This window comes from Ascaphus truei, chromosome 13 (assembly GCF_040206685.1).
Source record: "Ascaphus truei isolate aAscTru1 chromosome 13, aAscTru1.hap1, whole genome shotgun sequence".
In the NCBI taxonomy this organism is placed as follows: domain Eukaryota; kingdom Metazoa; phylum Chordata; class Amphibia; order Anura; family Ascaphidae; genus Ascaphus; species Ascaphus truei.
This window is the reverse complement of record NC_134495.1, coordinates 15295496-15312940: the sequence shown is the minus strand read 5'-3', so window position 1 is coordinate 15312940 and position 17445 is coordinate 15295496. Positions and strand designations below refer to the sequence as shown.

At 46.4% G+C, this 17445-nt stretch overlaps 1 protein-coding gene across 1 annotated transcript in view; it reads left to right on the top strand.

Moving 5' to 3' along the window:
• Nucleotides 1-17445, top strand: part of ADGRD1 (adhesion G protein-coupled receptor D1) — a 212413-nt gene that overhangs the window by 164502 nt on the left and 30466 nt on the right. Inside the window, exons 19-20 of the mRNA XM_075569233.1 lie at nt 3861-3927; nt 11848-11939. Coding sequence (XP_075425348.1) covers nt 3861-3927; nt 11848-11939 — 159 coding nt within the window. The remainder of the gene's footprint in view (nt 1-3860; nt 3928-11847; nt 11940-17445) is intronic.

Genomic DNA, 17445 nt, shown 5'->3' with positions numbered 1-17445 from the left:
TTGTGTAATAGGAGAAGTATCACTAACTATATGGGTCTGCACCATTAACCACAAACAGGCCATGGTAATCCCATAGGGGGGTTCATAAGTAAGACTTGGTGACGTTTTTTGATGCCAAGAACCAAAAGTAACATACTGTATAGGCGCAGAACTTGATACATCCCACGTTAATAAGAGAATTCTTTATCCCTTTACCTCTCCTTGTTGTGACCGCTTACTGAATCATATGTCCTAAACACCTTGTCACACAGTAAGGCTTAGATTTAGGAAAATGCCAGTCATTCCTGAACATGAGATTTACAGCATAAAGGGGCATTTCTGTCTGCTGCTTTATACACCCCCTGTGCTTTTCCACCGATCAGACTTCAATAGGACATGATACCCTTTTGATTTGGACCAACAGAATATATATCTAAGGCCTGTTTTACAAGGGCTGTCTTGGTCAGATCAAGCAGCCCTGCGCGACACGCTGTTTATCCGGGTGTGAAAGCGGAGAGGCCGTGCTGGTAATCATCAGTAGGATAAAGGCTGGGGAATCAGTGAGGAAGGGAGATGATTAAGAAGAGATTATGCTCATAAAAGACAGATGTGGGATGCTTAGAAACATGTAATATTAGGGCAATGGCTAAGGCAGCAGAAAGAGAGTAAGTTGTCCCCGTGCCCTATATAAAGTGGCGTTACCTCTTATTGGTTGGGGGGAGGGGGGGAATAGGTAGGAAGGGGTCTCCGGAGCAGAACTACATTAATTTCTGCTCCCCGAGATACCTACCTTTAAAGGGGCAGCCAGTAACCGTTCCGCCTGGGTACGGAAAACGTCATCCCCGGTGATTGGCTTGGGGGACCTTCAAATGGATATGAGATACCGGCAGCCCCTTTAGAGGTAAGTATCTCATGGAGCAGGGGTCCTCGGAACTTAATTTAACTCAGTTCTGCCCTGGAGACCCCCTCCATACATAGGGGGGGGTGGGGGGGTGAAACATGTTTTTTTTTTTTTTTGACTGAGCTACTGATTGAGCCACCTGTGCTGAAGCAGGGATATCCCTAATACCTGGTCTGTTGGTGGCCCTTGAGGACTGGAGTTGGCCACCCCTGGTTTAACACCTTGAGTGCCGGGGGGGGGGGGGGGGGGGGGGGGGGCTGCTGCACAATTTCTCCGGGTTTTTTCCCCCGAGTAGTCTCTAATTGTCTAATGGTTTTACCAAATGCCTTAATATTTGCTCATTTTCAAATAATCGAATCCAGAAGGGGGAAAAAAAAACAGAGGTGAATTTTTTTGGAGCCTCAAATAAAAATCCCACTTGTGAGCCCATTCACACGTCTCAGGCAGGTCTGCAACCCTGATCTCTTAGCCTACAAGGCATCCACTGCAGCTAGGGATTCTGGGAAATGACATGCAAATGAGCACACTGTCACCTTTTGGTTCTTATCCCTTGGAACAAATGCACACATATTTGAAAATGCTAAAAACAAACTCTATTTTCTCTACGATTTCCTCTTCTCCCAAGTCTAACTTTAAAAAACAAAACATATTTACATGTGTCAGATTTGGGTAAAAAAAAAAGGTATCTATTAACCAGATGTGACCCCCTTAAACATGTCAATGGAATTAGTTCCAGTATATAATGTATAACCCTGTTCACTTAATTTACTTGTAACCATGTATTTGTCATCGTATGTCTATGCCCAGGACATACGTGAAAACGAGAGGTTAGGCTAAGGCCCCGCTCCCTCAGTCAGCGCGCCCGCACTGCAGACAGGCGGCGTGCTGACAGGCACAGACCGCGATATGCGGTCTGTAGGGAGCCGGGAGCGGGGCAGGAGTGGGAGGAGGGGGGGCGTGGTTTGAGCGGAGGGACCCGCTACTCCCCCCCCTCCCTCCATGGGCTCGGGCTGCAGGAGGGAGCTGCTGCACGGTAAGACACACACACACCTTGTGTAGGAAGCTGTCTGACAGCTCCCGCCCCCGCCGCTGATAGGCTCATCAGCGCACCACGTGACGTGTCACCGCTCGGGATCACAATTTTCTTGCATCCCCTGACGGCTGACGCGTCACAGTGCGTAGTGAACCGTGCAGCGAGGGGGGACTGGGACCGGCTCAGAAGGATTCCCCTGCTGGTGGGGAACGCGCAAGCGCCGCCGAGCGCAGCCCTAACTCTCAGTGTATTACTTCCTGGTAACATATGTTATAAATAAATAAATAAAAAGTTCACTGCGGCCATAGGAGGGGATTGTCCCTTTAAAGTTTACCATCTCCGCTCCGGTGCTCTCTTTGTGTTTGTTCGGTAATGGACCTTTCACCACGAGTCAGGAGGATTTCATCTTTAAGTACAGAATGAGTAATACAGAGCGTTGAGGACGGGCACCGAAGGTTCATTCTTCATGCCGCATGTGCCGACAGCCTCCAAATATTTACCCCGAGAGTACAAGAGGAGATCGCTCCATCACTGCTCAGTGACTACGTTTTATATTACAATGACAAGGGCCATGTATGTAAGGGGGTCATTGAGGACAGTCCCAGGAGGGACACATACGCTAAAATTATTCATAAACCCCGCTACTCCATTTTTTTACCCTCCCCCAAACCTTTTTCATTTTAGGGAGTCCACGGAGCAGAAACGCGTTATTCCTGCGGTGCTTACCGCTGAAGGTAGCACCAGTACCGTCCCCTCCAGGAGAAACAAGATGGCGGCTTAAATCTTCCAGATGGCGCGTGCCAATAGGACATCCTCTGTTGTGGCTTCCTATTGGTCCACGTGACGTGGGGGGTTTAATACCAGGAATTCCCGACGCTTGTATCTCAGAAACACGGGAGGGGGGGGGGGGGGAGTCCGCAGAGATAACATTGAGGCAGTTCAACTCTAGGGGACCCCCTGCTTCCCATCCATGTTAAAAAACGGGGTGGGGTGGAGGGCAGAGGCTGTTTTTTTTTAACCTCTTTAGTGCCACCGGAGCCATCAACACACTATAGCAGGGAAATGCTGAAAACCTGACCTGTTGGTGGCCCTGGAGGACCGGTGTGGCTCACCCCTGCACTATACTGACGTTTGCGGTGTATATTATTCAGCTGTGCTTAATGGTTTTCCCTCTGCATGTAAGATGTTTGCCCCGCTGGTGCCAGTGATAACGAAAGCCCCGAGCAGCTCGTGCTGGAAGGAAACGATTTCCCAAACCGTCCTCTTATTGCCAGAGACGTTGCCTGAGGCCCGCGCTCTTACCTCTGAGCACCGCGCTGTTCCACGTCCTGTTAGGAATCCCTGGCCTTGTCTCCCCCTCTCCCTTTATATACAGGCATACCCCGCATTAATGCACGCATTGGGTCCAGAGCATGTATGTAAAGCGAAAATGTACTTAAAGTGAAGCACTACCTTTTTCCCACTTATAGATGCATGTACTGTACTGCAATCGTCATATATGTGCATAACAGATGTAAATAACGCATTTTGTAACAGGCTCTATAGTCTCCCCGCTTGCGCACAGCTTCGGTACAGGTAGGGAGCCAGTATTGCTGTTCAGGACGTGCTGACAGGCGCATGCGCGAGCTGCCGTTTGCCTATTGGGCGATATGTCCTTACTCGCGAGTGTACTTAAAGTGAGTGTCCTTAAACAGGGGTATGCCTGTATTGGAAGTGTATATTTACCCTCAGGAACTTTGGAGCAGAAAGCGGTCTTCTTAACTTCCCCGACTGTAAAACAACAAATTGCTCTCTAGCAGCAAAAGGTTTAAGTTCTATTTCTTCAAAGTTAATCATATAAGTGTATAGGGATACACAGTGGCATTAATATATGCAGTGGGTATTAATATGGCGTGCTGCTTTAGTGCTGACAACACACTGACGTTGTACTCTTCCTGTGTCTTGCAGCTGTTGGCTTTCTCTGGAGAAGGGGGCGATCTGGGCCTTCGTGGCCCCAGCACTGTTCGTTATTGTGGTAAGGTATAGTACAGACTTGGGATTTATCTCACTGGCTGAGAGGAATAAAGCAACTCGGAGTAGAGTTACAGTATCACAAATACTCTGAATCAGGGGCGTGAGAGAATGGTGGAAGGCGCCTCAAGCCAGATCCTCAACGTTCCGTCATGTTACCCAAGTCCGCGTCCATTCTCCACGCGACACCAAGAAAAAGCCACACGTCTATGAGGCAGGCCATAGAGCGCGCGACCGCACGCGCGTTTTCAGCCGACAAAAAAAGATGGGATTTGGTCGCGCGACTGCCTGGTCACGTGAGCGGTTTGGCCAATGAGGGCGAACCGTTCATGTGACGTAACGGGCATGCCTCCGACACACCTCCCCATCGTGTCTCCCCCCTCTCCCCATCCCAAGGCCACGGATCGCGTCTGGGGTAGGCGCCCGCAACGCCACACGCCCCGTCGCGCACGCCTGCTATATCCCTAACCTATAAACGCAACAGGCGTTATTTCCCCCAAGGTTACCGCATTTCCACAAAGCGAATTATATGCCAAAATCAACCGCCGTTGTTTATCTCTTCAGCATAGTCTTAACGTCACGTTATTATAGTGCAACATTGCGTTACCCTCCAGTAACGTGATGTGAAGTCTGTGTCACTCCCAGCCAGACCCTGCAATAAATGGAGGAATGGCGAAGGAAATAACGCGATGTTGGTTAAAGTATTCCTAACTGTGGCGTTATACCCATCCAGACCCTGTAAAATCCTTCCTTCACAGTCTGGATGTAACACCAAATTTAGGTATGACCTAACTAATTTAATGTTACGTTCCAGCGTAAATGGCGTTTAGTGGAAACGAGCTGGAGGAATGCCTCTTTTGCACCTCATTTTCACTAATAACTGTTATTGTTAATAATAATAATAATAAGAAGAAGAACTTTATTTCATATAGCGCATTTCTCCCAGTGGGACACAAAGTGCGTCACATGACAGTACAGCGCGCGGTACGCAGCACATAGGAATGTTACAGGCACCGTCCCTGCCCAGATGAGCTTACACTCTATGGTTTTGGTCCCTGAGGCACAGGGAGTTAAAGTGACTTTCACTGTAATGCAAGTTAGGGGACCTCTAACCACTCTACACTGCTTCCCACCAGTATTAAATAGAAGGAAGGTGTTAGTCAATCTGGATCCTTTCCTGGGCGTAGCCAACTTGCGGAATGAAAATGGCTCCCCAACTTCCCAAGCACAATTTAAGAAGCGGAATTCTAATGATATTATTACTACTATTCTCAAAGGGCCCCATCATATCATGCAGTAACATTAGGGAGAGAGTTGTATATTACAAATACCATACACATACAAAGTGTCACACACGGATCAGTATCCAACAGTGTAATAGGTGTGTCAGGAGATCAGAACCTGCTTTCCTGAAGCTCCACAATCCTCCCAGCCGTTCGCCCTTCTCCCATAAAGATCACGGACCCTATTATTTTATTCCCATTTCATGAAGCTTGATATACTGTTTAACTAAATGAAAATCGCTGCGCATCCGTCACCATGGCAACACCCATCAGAATGGCCTGCAACGAAGCGGAATTGTGATAAACCATGGCAACGTATTGATACTCAATGCTGTCTTGCCCAGCTCCGCACTAGGGGAGTATTATGAGCGAAGAATGATGCACGTGTCCTTCCCGTGCTTCGGTGTTATAAAGTATAACATACTCTGGCCATGTGATTTGCGCGATTTCCAGATGGTGATGTTTAAAAAGGATGGAGTCCCAGCACTTAAAGATTAGAATAATAAGAACATCATTTAAAATTCATCATTTTTGTGTATTAGATCCCAAGCAAGGATAAAAAAAAAAAAAGAACAATTTTTCAAGGACACCGGGTACAACATGAGAATATTATCACTTGAACTGATAAATGTAATAAATCATAGACTAATTGTCGGTCAGTCTATCCGGGTTAATAAACCCCTATGCGAAGGATCAATGATCTATACCAGTGGTGTTCAACCTTTTTTTGGTTAAGGAAACCTATAATTATATTGTGAAATTTTGTGGAACCCCAACCCTCTCTAATAGAGCACCTGAGATCAGATGCATTGTCAGGAACCCCAACCCTCTCTAATAGAGCGCCTGAGATCAGTTGCATTGCAAGGAACCCCAACCCTCTCTAATAGCGTGTCTGAGATCAGATACATTTTAGGAACCCCAACCTTCTCTAATGGACACTGGTTTACACAGTGAACAACAGTGCTATCTAGTGAACAGTGTTTTGGAATAGCCACAGTCGGAGAGAATCTCTACATTTACAAAATGAGCAATGTAAAATGAGAAAGGCACTATATAAAAAGTAACAAAATTCTATAGCGGGGGTGCGCAAACATTTTTGTCTGCGCCCCTCTGTCTGCTATCCCACCCCCCTTTACATTTTCTATGACGTTTTCTGATGTCCCGGCAGCATGTGACGTCATTTGATGCTGCATTGCCATGGCAACGCATCGCCAGAAGCTGCCGGAGACACGGTAATGAGCGTACAGAGGCCTTACGCGCTCCCCCGGCATTTAATGTAATCATTCTGGGAAAGAGCGCAGGGCCTCAAGCGCCGCACCCCCCAGTTTGCGCACACCCCTGTAATATAGGGCACAAAAGAAAAAAATAGGACGCAGAGGTTGTACAGAAGAACGTCCGGTTTTATTATATCATATCCGGTAAGTGAATGCAATTAAAGCTATGTACAAGGCACGCAAATGGCAGCAGCACAGAATGAACTTATCTGGTAAATATGTGATGAAAGCTTCCAAAGACTTATAGCCAGTGTTCGACAAACCTATACATTTGCACGCCCCGGGCGAGTGGATTTAACATCGTGGCGAGCTCCTATTGGCCCAAGCAGCACACGTGTGGTACTAGGTGGCGAGTAGATTTTTTGGTTGGGCGAGTAGATTTTTGGGTGATTCGTCGAACACTGCTTATAGCCACGAACGGGGTACCGGGGGCAGAGAGGCCGAGGCGTGGCAGGACGAGCTGACTACTGCACTGACACGCAGCAAGTACTCCATGGGCTATTGTACTGGGCAGCACCTTTAATCTTGCCTTGGACTTGTAGGGAAGAACCCCAGTTTGCTGTATTTGTGGGATCTGTGTCCCAAAGAAATTCTGCTACTGAATTCACAGGAAGAGAAGCATTTGTATCTTGCGTTTCTTAACACTTTCGCTGCCGGTGGCACACGAAATGCACGGTCCGCTGCACGGAGCAAGACACACCACAAGGAATGGCTTAGTGGACTAATCCGTAATGTGGGAGACCTAGTACCCTTTATGATTGACTTTGGGCAAGTCACTTCAGTTCCAGAAAGCGGCGTTAGATAGTAAGCTCTTCGGGGTGGGATCTCGGTGCCAGTATCATCCTGTTGAGTTGAGCATCGCGGTAACTAATAGCTTCATAGAGTAACAATGATTGTAATACATACTGTAGAACTGGACGTGGTATATTGTACATCACTTTGCTTACAGACTGGCTTCCGCTATAGCAGGAGTTCTGAAATCCTGTCCTCAAGAAACCCCCAACAGCTCAGGTTTTCAGGATATCCCTGCTTCAGCACAGGTGGCTCAATCAGTGGCTCAGTCATTTTGATTGACCTGACCTGTTGGGATTTCTTGAGGACTGGCGTTGGGAACCCCTGTTATATGATGCATTAGAGGCTTTGCTGCTGGAAGGGGCCTTGCAGCCGAGAAGGGGTTAATAAAACCAGCAATACTGGTGCCCCATAGTTATTCCAGAGTTTTTTTCCCCACCGACTTTGTTTTCTCCAACATATGTTTTTTTCTGAGAGTAGTTATTCCATCCATTTCGCTTCCCGTGCTGCATTACACTCTGAGCATGTACTTAATCTTTGTAGACGAGTGTAGAGATTCAGTTACTGATACACGAATGCATTACCGCAGTTTAATTCTGCCTGCACATTACATTACACACAATTGTTGCTAAATCACTTTCATGGCCCAAGGAATCAGCGCGTTTTCTCACTTACGAGACAGGTGACACCGTGAGTTGGGCACAGCAGCGGTGTTTTATTTGGGGTAATGTCCTCCAACAAATTGAAGTTCATTTGCTATTCGTTAGCAGGGGGGACGTTTTGTTTGGTGTTTTCCAATTCGTGAAGTATTCATTAATTGTTTGATATGAATCCATTTGTGTTTCTGATCCAGCTATTTACAGTCTTATACTGTCGGAGTCTCTTGTGCATACATATACGGGTTTGATCTTTGTTACACTTTGGAAGACAAAATAAAAAAAGGATTTTAGCCATATTGGTCCCTTGTTAATGCAGAAGAAGGAAAGAATAGGTAGTAATGGACCAACAAATGTTAACCGTGTACAAGTTTTTTGGACCTCACTGGGTTGTTCTTGAGGTATGGCAGTTGTTACACTTTGGAAGGTTAGGCATTTTCGCCCCTCTTTTATTCACTATACAATCTGGGTTACGTGCAGCTGCATCATTACATCAAAGCAAATTGTATCAGCGAATCAAGTTAGCACAGTTAGCACTCATCGTGATCCACTGAGAGGTGCTTAGGGAAGGACTTTTATAGTGAGATGTATCAACATTTCCATGTGTAGCTCCCATTTGGGTCAATAAACCCCTATCTGGCAGCAGGGGCTTTAACATGGCATTAACCTCTGCTCCTAAGAAATTTGCATCATACCATATGAAAGAAACTAGATTGCGTTGCATTCAACTTAAGCCTGCGCATCTTGAAGCAAGTGAGTGTCTGTACCCCACATTATGGAGCAACTTACAGCACCCCCCTTGTATTAGTGCATGTAAATTCTCAGGTGAACATAAGGTGCGTTCTGGCTTAGCACTGGTTAGTACAGGCGTGCGCAAACTTACCGCCATGCGCCACCCTTTCTCCTCTCCCCTCCGGCTCGCGCCCCCTGCACGGCTCCGGCGTCAAATGACGTCGCGGGGTCGTGTGACGTCACGTTGCCCGCTGCGTCATTTGACGCCAGTTGCCATGGAGATGCGTCTTCGGAACCAAGGTAAGTTAAGAAGTTACAGAGGCCTCACGCGATCCCAGGCATTTATTTTAAATTGCCTTCAGGGAAGCGCGGGGCCTCTGTAACAGCCGCCCAGAAAATCTAGCGTCCCCCCCCACGTTGCGTACCCCTGGCTTAGTAGATATGTGGCTCAAGGTCACCAGCACAGCTGACAGAGGGATCTAAGCCAGGTTCAGCTGCATCAACAACAGCGTTCTTACCACTAAGCTTCTCCTTCGGCCTGTTACAACAGCTGGCATTTTTTACCTTAAACGGTTCTCCTTTCCTTTTTTTACCTGTAACCTTCCAACGCATTGTGGTTGTTTATGACGGAGAAGCGATAACGCACCACAGAGGCCTGCATCTTTAATGTGACCCATACAATATATCTTGTAATCTTTCCGCTTCTGGCTTCAGCAGCTTTATTTCTGTGAAGAGTCAGGGATTTAGCAAAGTTGTTTATTTTTTATTTTTGACAGCATTCCTTGACGACACAAATGTTTCTTTTGTTCACCTCCGACTCAAAGGCAGTCGGGGAAGAGAGTGACTAGCTTTGTATCTCCCAGAATGGAGATGTTTTGAAGATATCTGAGGCTCTGATGAAGTTCCCTTTCAAGGTTATCTAGGCTGAAAGTGACACTAAATAACAAAAAAGCAGCAGATCTCTTGGCGTTCCGCTAATGGTTTCTTTTCAGTTCACTCTTCATCTTTGAGCCGCTGGTTTTAACAAGTTATTGAAATCCTGTACTCGGAAACAATGAAGGTGTTCACAACGCAGAGTACAACGAGGCAAATGCTTTTGTTAAAGAGCCATTTGAAAATCAGGGTTTCCACATGCAAATTACCATGCTAAATTATAAAGCTATACTAAGTATGAACCCAACCAATTAACCCTTTTGGCGATGAAACCGGTTTCAATGCCATTGTTACCGTCGTGTACATCGCTGTGTGCTGTCGGGGAGACAGACCCGCTAGGCAGAGGTGGAGATTAGAGACCCAACCGTACCTGGGATCCGAATCCTGAAGAGTAGAATAGTGAGGTCTGGGTCCAAGGTCCGGGCAGGAGAAGGCTGGATAATCGTGGTCACTGTTCTGAGGTCAGGGCTGGAGAAGGCAAAGTAATAGGGGTCACTGTTCTGAGGTCAGGGCTGGAGAAGGCAGAATCTTCAAGGCTTGGTAGTTCGGCAACAGGCAAGGAACAAGGCTGGCAGGACACGGCTTCCAGCAGGAGTAAAGGTAAACAGAACATGGCACAGGCAAGGAAGAGAGGGGAATGAAGCCTTATAAAGGGAGCAGGCAGGTGCAGGCAATAGATCCAGAATGAGGTTGACTTCCTGCCTCGGCAGCCATGTTGATAGAGGCAGATGTCTTGCTGAGGGATCCTTTTAGGCATGTCCACAAAACACATTTTGACCATCATTAGTGGCCAAAATGTTACATGCGCACCCCATACATATTGTGCACATGTACGACTCAATTTTTTCGGTGCCGCAGACCAACATGCTGAAATCTGCGGTCCATCTGCGGCATCAAAAGCCGTGAGGCCAAATATGGTCCTACAGTATTCCCTATTGTGACGTAGAGCCCATTCAGTCATCAACAGTAAAATATTACTTACCCCCCTTCATTACCTTAGTGGCTAACCGCTAAGTTAATGAAGGAGTAATCCCCTCCCACCACCCTCCTGGGGGCCTAACCACCCTCCCCAGGGCGAGTACCCCATTCATCCACCCTAACCCACCCAACCAACCTACCCCCTCTCCCCTTCTAAAATAGTGACCAATATCCCTGTTAGCCAAATGTGGCTAATAGTGATTTGGGAAATTAACCAAAAACTAAAAACATGTTTAAATAAAAAATAGCACCACATTAAGCATACACTGATTTTTTTTTTTTTAAACATTGATTGTCACTAAAGTATTAAAATAAATGACTTACGCCCCTTTATTGGCTAAATGTTAAGGTAGTGAAGGGGTTGACCCCTCCAGGCACCCCCCATCCCCCGGGAGGTCTAACCACCCACCCCGGGGCAACTACTCCCATCACCGACCCCCACTCTACCCCCAACAAGTACGCTCCCCTCCACATACAGTAATGGGCAATAATCCTATTAGCCATTGAAAAGCATTAAAAAAAATGTAACAAAATTGACATTACAATAAAATAAGAACATAATCAAACACTCACCTTTTAACCCATTCATTGTCACTGTGGCTACCTAAGCCCTCGACGGGGGCCTAGATTGCCACATTGGCAATCAATGAACACCCTAAACAAATAAAAAATAGTACTTACCCCTGCCGGGATGAAAGCCGCCCTCCTCATCCACAGGGGCACCAGCAGATAAATCCAATAAAGGGCACATTCAATAGTAGGGACCCCCGCAGAGTTAATTCTCCTGGGCCGCTTGGTATTTTTGGGGGCCGTGATCACAGTGCGGTCAGCGCATGGCTGCAGTGCGGTCCAGCGGCCACACGCCATTGCGGCCCCGAGAACAGCAAGTCTTGCTACTGTACATCTGTAAAGTTACATTGTACACTTTAGGATTTATTAGAAAAGGTAGCCTAGTGATAAAATTCTGGCCTTTGAAGTGGGATAAGCAGATTTGCAAAAAAATTATTGCTTGTGACCGTGGGAAAATCACATTGTCCCCCCTTTGCCGCACTTACCCAAAAATCAGATTGCAAGTTCTAATGGGCATGGAGTGTGCTTAGAAAAATTCTAGGTGCAGCGTTATATATTCAGAGCTATATAAGATACATGTTATTAAAGAGAAGAAGAAAGTGTATATTATACCATGTGTATTTAGTGCCAGTGTCTGTCCAGTATAAAAATGTTCTTGATGGCTTAACGAGGCACTTAACCTCTGTCTCTTTATTTGTGTAACTAGGTCAATATTGGTATCCTTATTGCAGTAACCAGAATTATCTCCCGAATAAGCGCAGACAACTGCAAGGTTCACAGAGATGCCAACGCCTTCAAGTAAGTGCTTCAAATTCATACAGAGAAAGTTATGACTGGTGGGCAACATGATATACCTCAAGGGTACCCACGTATGTGTGTATATATATATATCTATATCTATATAGATATAGACAGTGTTCGACAAACCTATACATTTGCTCGCCCCGGGCGAGTGGATTTAACCCCCGGGCGAGTAAATATTGGCCCAAGCAGCACACGTTTGGTACTAGGTGGCGAGTAGATTTTTTTGTGTGGCGAGTAGATTTTTTGGTGATTTGTCAACCACTGGATATAGATATATATATATACACAGACATACATACATATATAGTGCACAAACAGAAGGGGCATTGCAGTCATGAGTAGGAGCTTCTCCCTGCTCCCCCGGCACGCTGGTGAGTTCTGTCCCACTCCTCTCCTTATCCTGGGAACTAGTGATTAGCACAGGAGAGGAGCGGTGATACGGTATTTATCAGGAGAGGAGCGGGCTGATACAGTATTTATCAGGAGAGGAGCGGGGTGATACAGTATTTATCAGGAGAGGAGCGTGGTGATACAGTATTTATCAGGAGAGGAGCGGGTGATACAGTATTTATCAGGAGAGGAGCGGGTGATACAGTATTTATCAGGAGAGGAGAGGAGCGGGTGATACGGTATTTATCAGGAGAGGAGCGAGGTAATACAGTATTTATCAGGAGCGGGGTGATACAGTATTTATCAGGAGAGGAGCGGGTGATACAGTATTTATCAGGAGAGGAGCGGGTGATACAGTATTTATCAGGAAAGGAGCGGTAGGATACAGTATTTATCAGGAGAGGAGCGGGTGATACGGTATTTATCAGGAGAGGAGTGGGTGATACAGTATTTATCAGGAGAGGAGCGGGTGATACGGTATTTATCAGGAGAGGAGCGGGTGATACGGTATTTATCAGGAGAGGAGCGGGTGATACAGTATTTATCAGGAGAGGAGCGGGGTGATACAGTATTTATCAGGAGAGGAGCGGGTGATACAGTATTTATCAGGAGAGGAGCGGGTGATACAGTATTTATCAGGAGAGGAGCGGGTGATACAGTATTTTTCAGGAGAGGAGCGGGGTAATACAGTATTTATCAGGAGAGGAGCGGGGTGATACAGTATTTATCAGGAGAGGAGCGGGTGATACAGTATTTATCAGGAGAGGAGCGGGGTGATACGGTATTTATCAGGAGAGGAGTGGGTGATACAGTATTTATCAGGAGAGGAGCGGGGTGATACAGTATTTATCAGGAGAGGAGCGGGTGATACAGTATTTATCAGGAGAGGAGCGGGTGATACAGTATTTATCAGGAGAGGAGCGGGTGATACAGTATTTATCAGGAGAGGAGCGGGGTAATACAGTATTTATCAGGAGAGGAGCGGGGTGATACAGTATTTATCAGGAGAGGAGCGGGTGATACAGTATTTATCAGGAGAGGAGCGGGGTGATGCGGTATTTATCAGGAGAGGAGTGGGTGATACAGTATTTATCAGGAGAGGAGCGGGGTGATACAGTATTTATCAGGAGAGGAGCGGGTGATACAGTATTTATCAGGAGAGGAGCGGGGTGATACAGTATTTATCAGGAGAGGAGCGGGTGATACAGTATTTATCAGGAGAGGAGCGGGTGATACGGTATTTATCAGGAGAGGAGCGGGTGATACAGTATTTATCAGGAGAGGAGCGGGTGATACAGTATTTATCAGGAGAGGAGCGGGTGATACAGTATTTATCAGGAGAGGAGCGGGTGATACAGTATTTATCAGGAGAGGAGCGGGTGATACAGTATTTATCAGGAGAGGAGCGGGGTGATACAGTATTTATCAGGAGAGGAGCGGGTGATAAATACTGTATCACCCGCTCCTCTCTTGTGCTGATAAATACTGTATCAGCACAAGAGAGGAGCGGGTGATACAGTATTTATCAGGAGAGGAGCGGGGCGATACAGTATTTATCAGGAGAGGAGTGGGTGATACAGTATTTATCAGGAGAGGAGCGGGGCGATACAGTATTTTACAGGAGAGGAGCGGGGTGATACAGGATTTATCAGGAGAGGAGCGGGGTGATACAGTATTTATCAGGAGAGGAGTGGGGTGATACAGTATTTATCAGGAGAGGAGCGGGTGATACAGTATTTATCAGGAGAGGAGCGGGGTGATACAGTATTTATCAGGAGAGGAGCGGGGTGATACAGTATTTATCAGGAGAGGAGCGGGATGATACAGTATTTATCAGGAGAGGAGCGGGTGATACAGTATTTATCAGGAGAGGAGCGGTGATACAGTATTTATCAGGAGAGGAGCGGGGTGATACAGTATTTATCAGGAGAGGAGCGGGGTGATACAGTATTTATCAGGAGAGGAGCGGGGTGATACAGTATTTATCAGGAGAGGAGAAGAGCAGGTGATACAGTATTTATCAGGAGAGGAGCGGGTGATACAGTATTTATCAGGAGAGGAGCGGGGTGATACAGTATTTATCAGGAGAGGAGCGGGTGATACGGTATTTATCAGGAGAGGAGCGGGTGATACAGTATTTATCAGGAGAAGAGCGGGTGATACAGTATTTATCAGGAGAGGAGCGGGTGATACAGTATTTATCAGGAGAGGAGAAGAGCAGGTGATACAGTATTTATCAGGAGAGGAGCGGGGTGATACAGTATTTATCAGGAGAGGAGCGGGTGATACGGTATTTATCAGGAGAGGAGCGGGTGATACAGTATTTATCAGGAGAGGAGCGGGATGATACAGTATTTATCAGGAGAGGAGCGGGTGATACGGTATTTATCAGGAGAGGAGCGGGGTGATACAGTATTTATCAGCACAGGAGAGGAGCGGGTGATACAGTATTTATCAGGAGAGGAGCGGGTGATACAGTACTGCCCGCTCCTCTCCTGATAAATACTGTATCAGCACAGGGGAGGAGCGGGGTAATACAGTATTTATCAGGAGAGGAGCGGGTGATACGGTATTTATCAGGAGAGGAGCGGGTGATACAGTATTTATCAGGAGAGGAGCGGGGTGATACGGTATTTATCAGGAGAGGAGCGGGGTGATACAGTATTTATCAGGAGAGGAGCGGGTGATACAGTATTTATCAGGAGAGGAGCGGGTGATACAGTATTTATCAGGAGAGTAGCGGGTGATACGGTATTTATCAGGAGAGGAGCGGGGTGATACAGTATTTATCAGGAGATGAGCGGGTGATACAGTATTTATCAGGAGAGGAGCGGGTGTTACAGTATTTATCAGGAGAGGAGCGGGTGATACAGTATTTATCAGGAGAGGAGCGGGTGATACAGTATTTATCAGGAGAGGAGCGGGTGATACAGTATTTATCAGGAGAGGAGCGGGTGATACAGTATTTATCAGGAGAGGAGCGGGGCGATACAGTATTTATCAGGAGAGGAGCGGGGTGATACAGTATTTATCAGGAGAGTAGCGGGGTGATACAGTATTTATCAGGAGAGGAGCGGGGTGATACGGTTTTTATCAGGAGAGGAGCGGGGTGATACAGTATTTATCAGGAGAGGAGCGGGGTGATACAGTATTTATCAGCGCAGCACAAATTCTCACGTCCGCTTTGTCAGGAAATGTCTCTCATGCACACACGTATTTGGTTGCTTGATGAAGGGCAGACAATGTTGAGTGGACACGGTAAGATGGTGACAGAGCAATAACCCCAAACACATTGATATGATTTTGAATTAAGGAGGGGTAGGTACATCATCAAGTCTGGCTTTAACTGCTGGGTTAAATTGAAATCCCACTTCCTGCTTCTTTGTGTGACTGCAGCATGTGAAACATAATCTAAAAAGAAAGACAGAAATGCGATTATTATTTGTTATGTATAGTACCATCTGCCCAGGACGCTGCATTTTCTGTATGATACAGACTATATGAAATTCCTGCGATGAATCATGACATACGGTATACAATAGAGGGCTATGGGGATTAAACATGACAATACCCCCAAAGCTTAAAGCCTAATGGTATGAGGCAAGACTCAAAACAATCATCTAAATATGTGCTACACGCCTCGAGAGAGAGCGGTCCAGCTAGTAATATTTCTGTTCTAGAAAGGTGGCTTATCTACTTAGCCTTGGGAACACTTAAAGAGAGAGTGCGGGGTGTGATTGGCTACAAGCTCAGTACATCCAAACGAGTGTCTCTGTGCTACTGTACGTACAGTAGCGGATTGTGCATTTGCAAGCGAGCATAATGTACATTTTATTCTGCGTTTTATATAGGTCATTTTTTTCCTCATGCTAAACCTTTTAAGGCTCTCCGCGGATCGAACAGGCATTAGTGTAGTTATGGAGGTAATACACGCATTGATTTTAAAGTTATACACACATGGCTTTGTGGCAGTTTGTGATAGGTATTAAACACTATAAATATTGACCTCTCATCGCTGGTGGAGAGCATGCTCCTGAGATACCGAGAGGTGTACGTTCAGATTAAGGTTTGCAGTGGGCGTCAAGGGGAATGCAATCCGAGACAAGAATTTAAGAAAGCAAAACACTGAGAGAAGAGCATAAGGATTTAAGGTTTACGTGTCTTTGCTCATTTTTTTTAATCCCATCTCTGTTCTTTCTACTTGTTACATGGGCAGCAACAAAGGGGCTGTTCCTACCGGCCAGAACGGTGGGCCTTACTCTATATATTATTAAGTGGCTGTTCTGGACATTTTCGACTGAAAATCCCCAATTCATTCAATGGGGATTTTCAGCCAAAAACAGTTTAGACTACATAGAAGGATTCCCTGTGTCTCTTTTTGACGCAGTAATGCCGCTAACTCCCACTCCCTGCACAAGTGCCTGCAGAAAAGACTTTACCCGTGCTTGATTTTGCATGATCGTGTGCTGACCATCCATTATTATTACAAATAACCTGCATAACTAAGAAATAGAAGAATACATTTCACTTTTATAAGTGTAGCCCAGTCCCCTGGGACTACTGATTTCCTGCCCTTATAACACTGTAAGTCCCCTTTAGTAAGTGGGCAGTGATAGCAGTAGACTATGGTGGGTATGTTCTATTGTTCAGTGTGATGTTCAGTAAAGTTCAGGGTTAGTCTGCTATGATAAGGGGGGTCTATGACAGTGTGTAGACGGGCTTACTAGTCACTCCCCGGGGAAGGAGGGGGTTCTCCTCTATAGTGTAGAGTAGGGTTTGTGGGAGTAGTTGTTTTGGGATAGACTTCAGTGTGCGCAGACATAGAAGATAGCCTCTCCCCAGAGGGAACAGGCTGAGGCCTTGCCCAATTAGGGGGTAAGGTATATACCAAGAGAGGGATAGTCAAGACCTAATGTCTGGGTGCTGCATCAGGGACTGTGACCTGTTATATCATCATGCATGTACCAATAAACCCAGTTACACCCTATCTGGAGTTATGGTTGACTTGACCACAAGAAGAAGTGTCCATGAGGTTCATCCTGAAAGCCTCAAGATCCTCTTGGACTGGTGAGCCTGTGCTGATGTCCTCCCCACAACATCGCGGAGATCT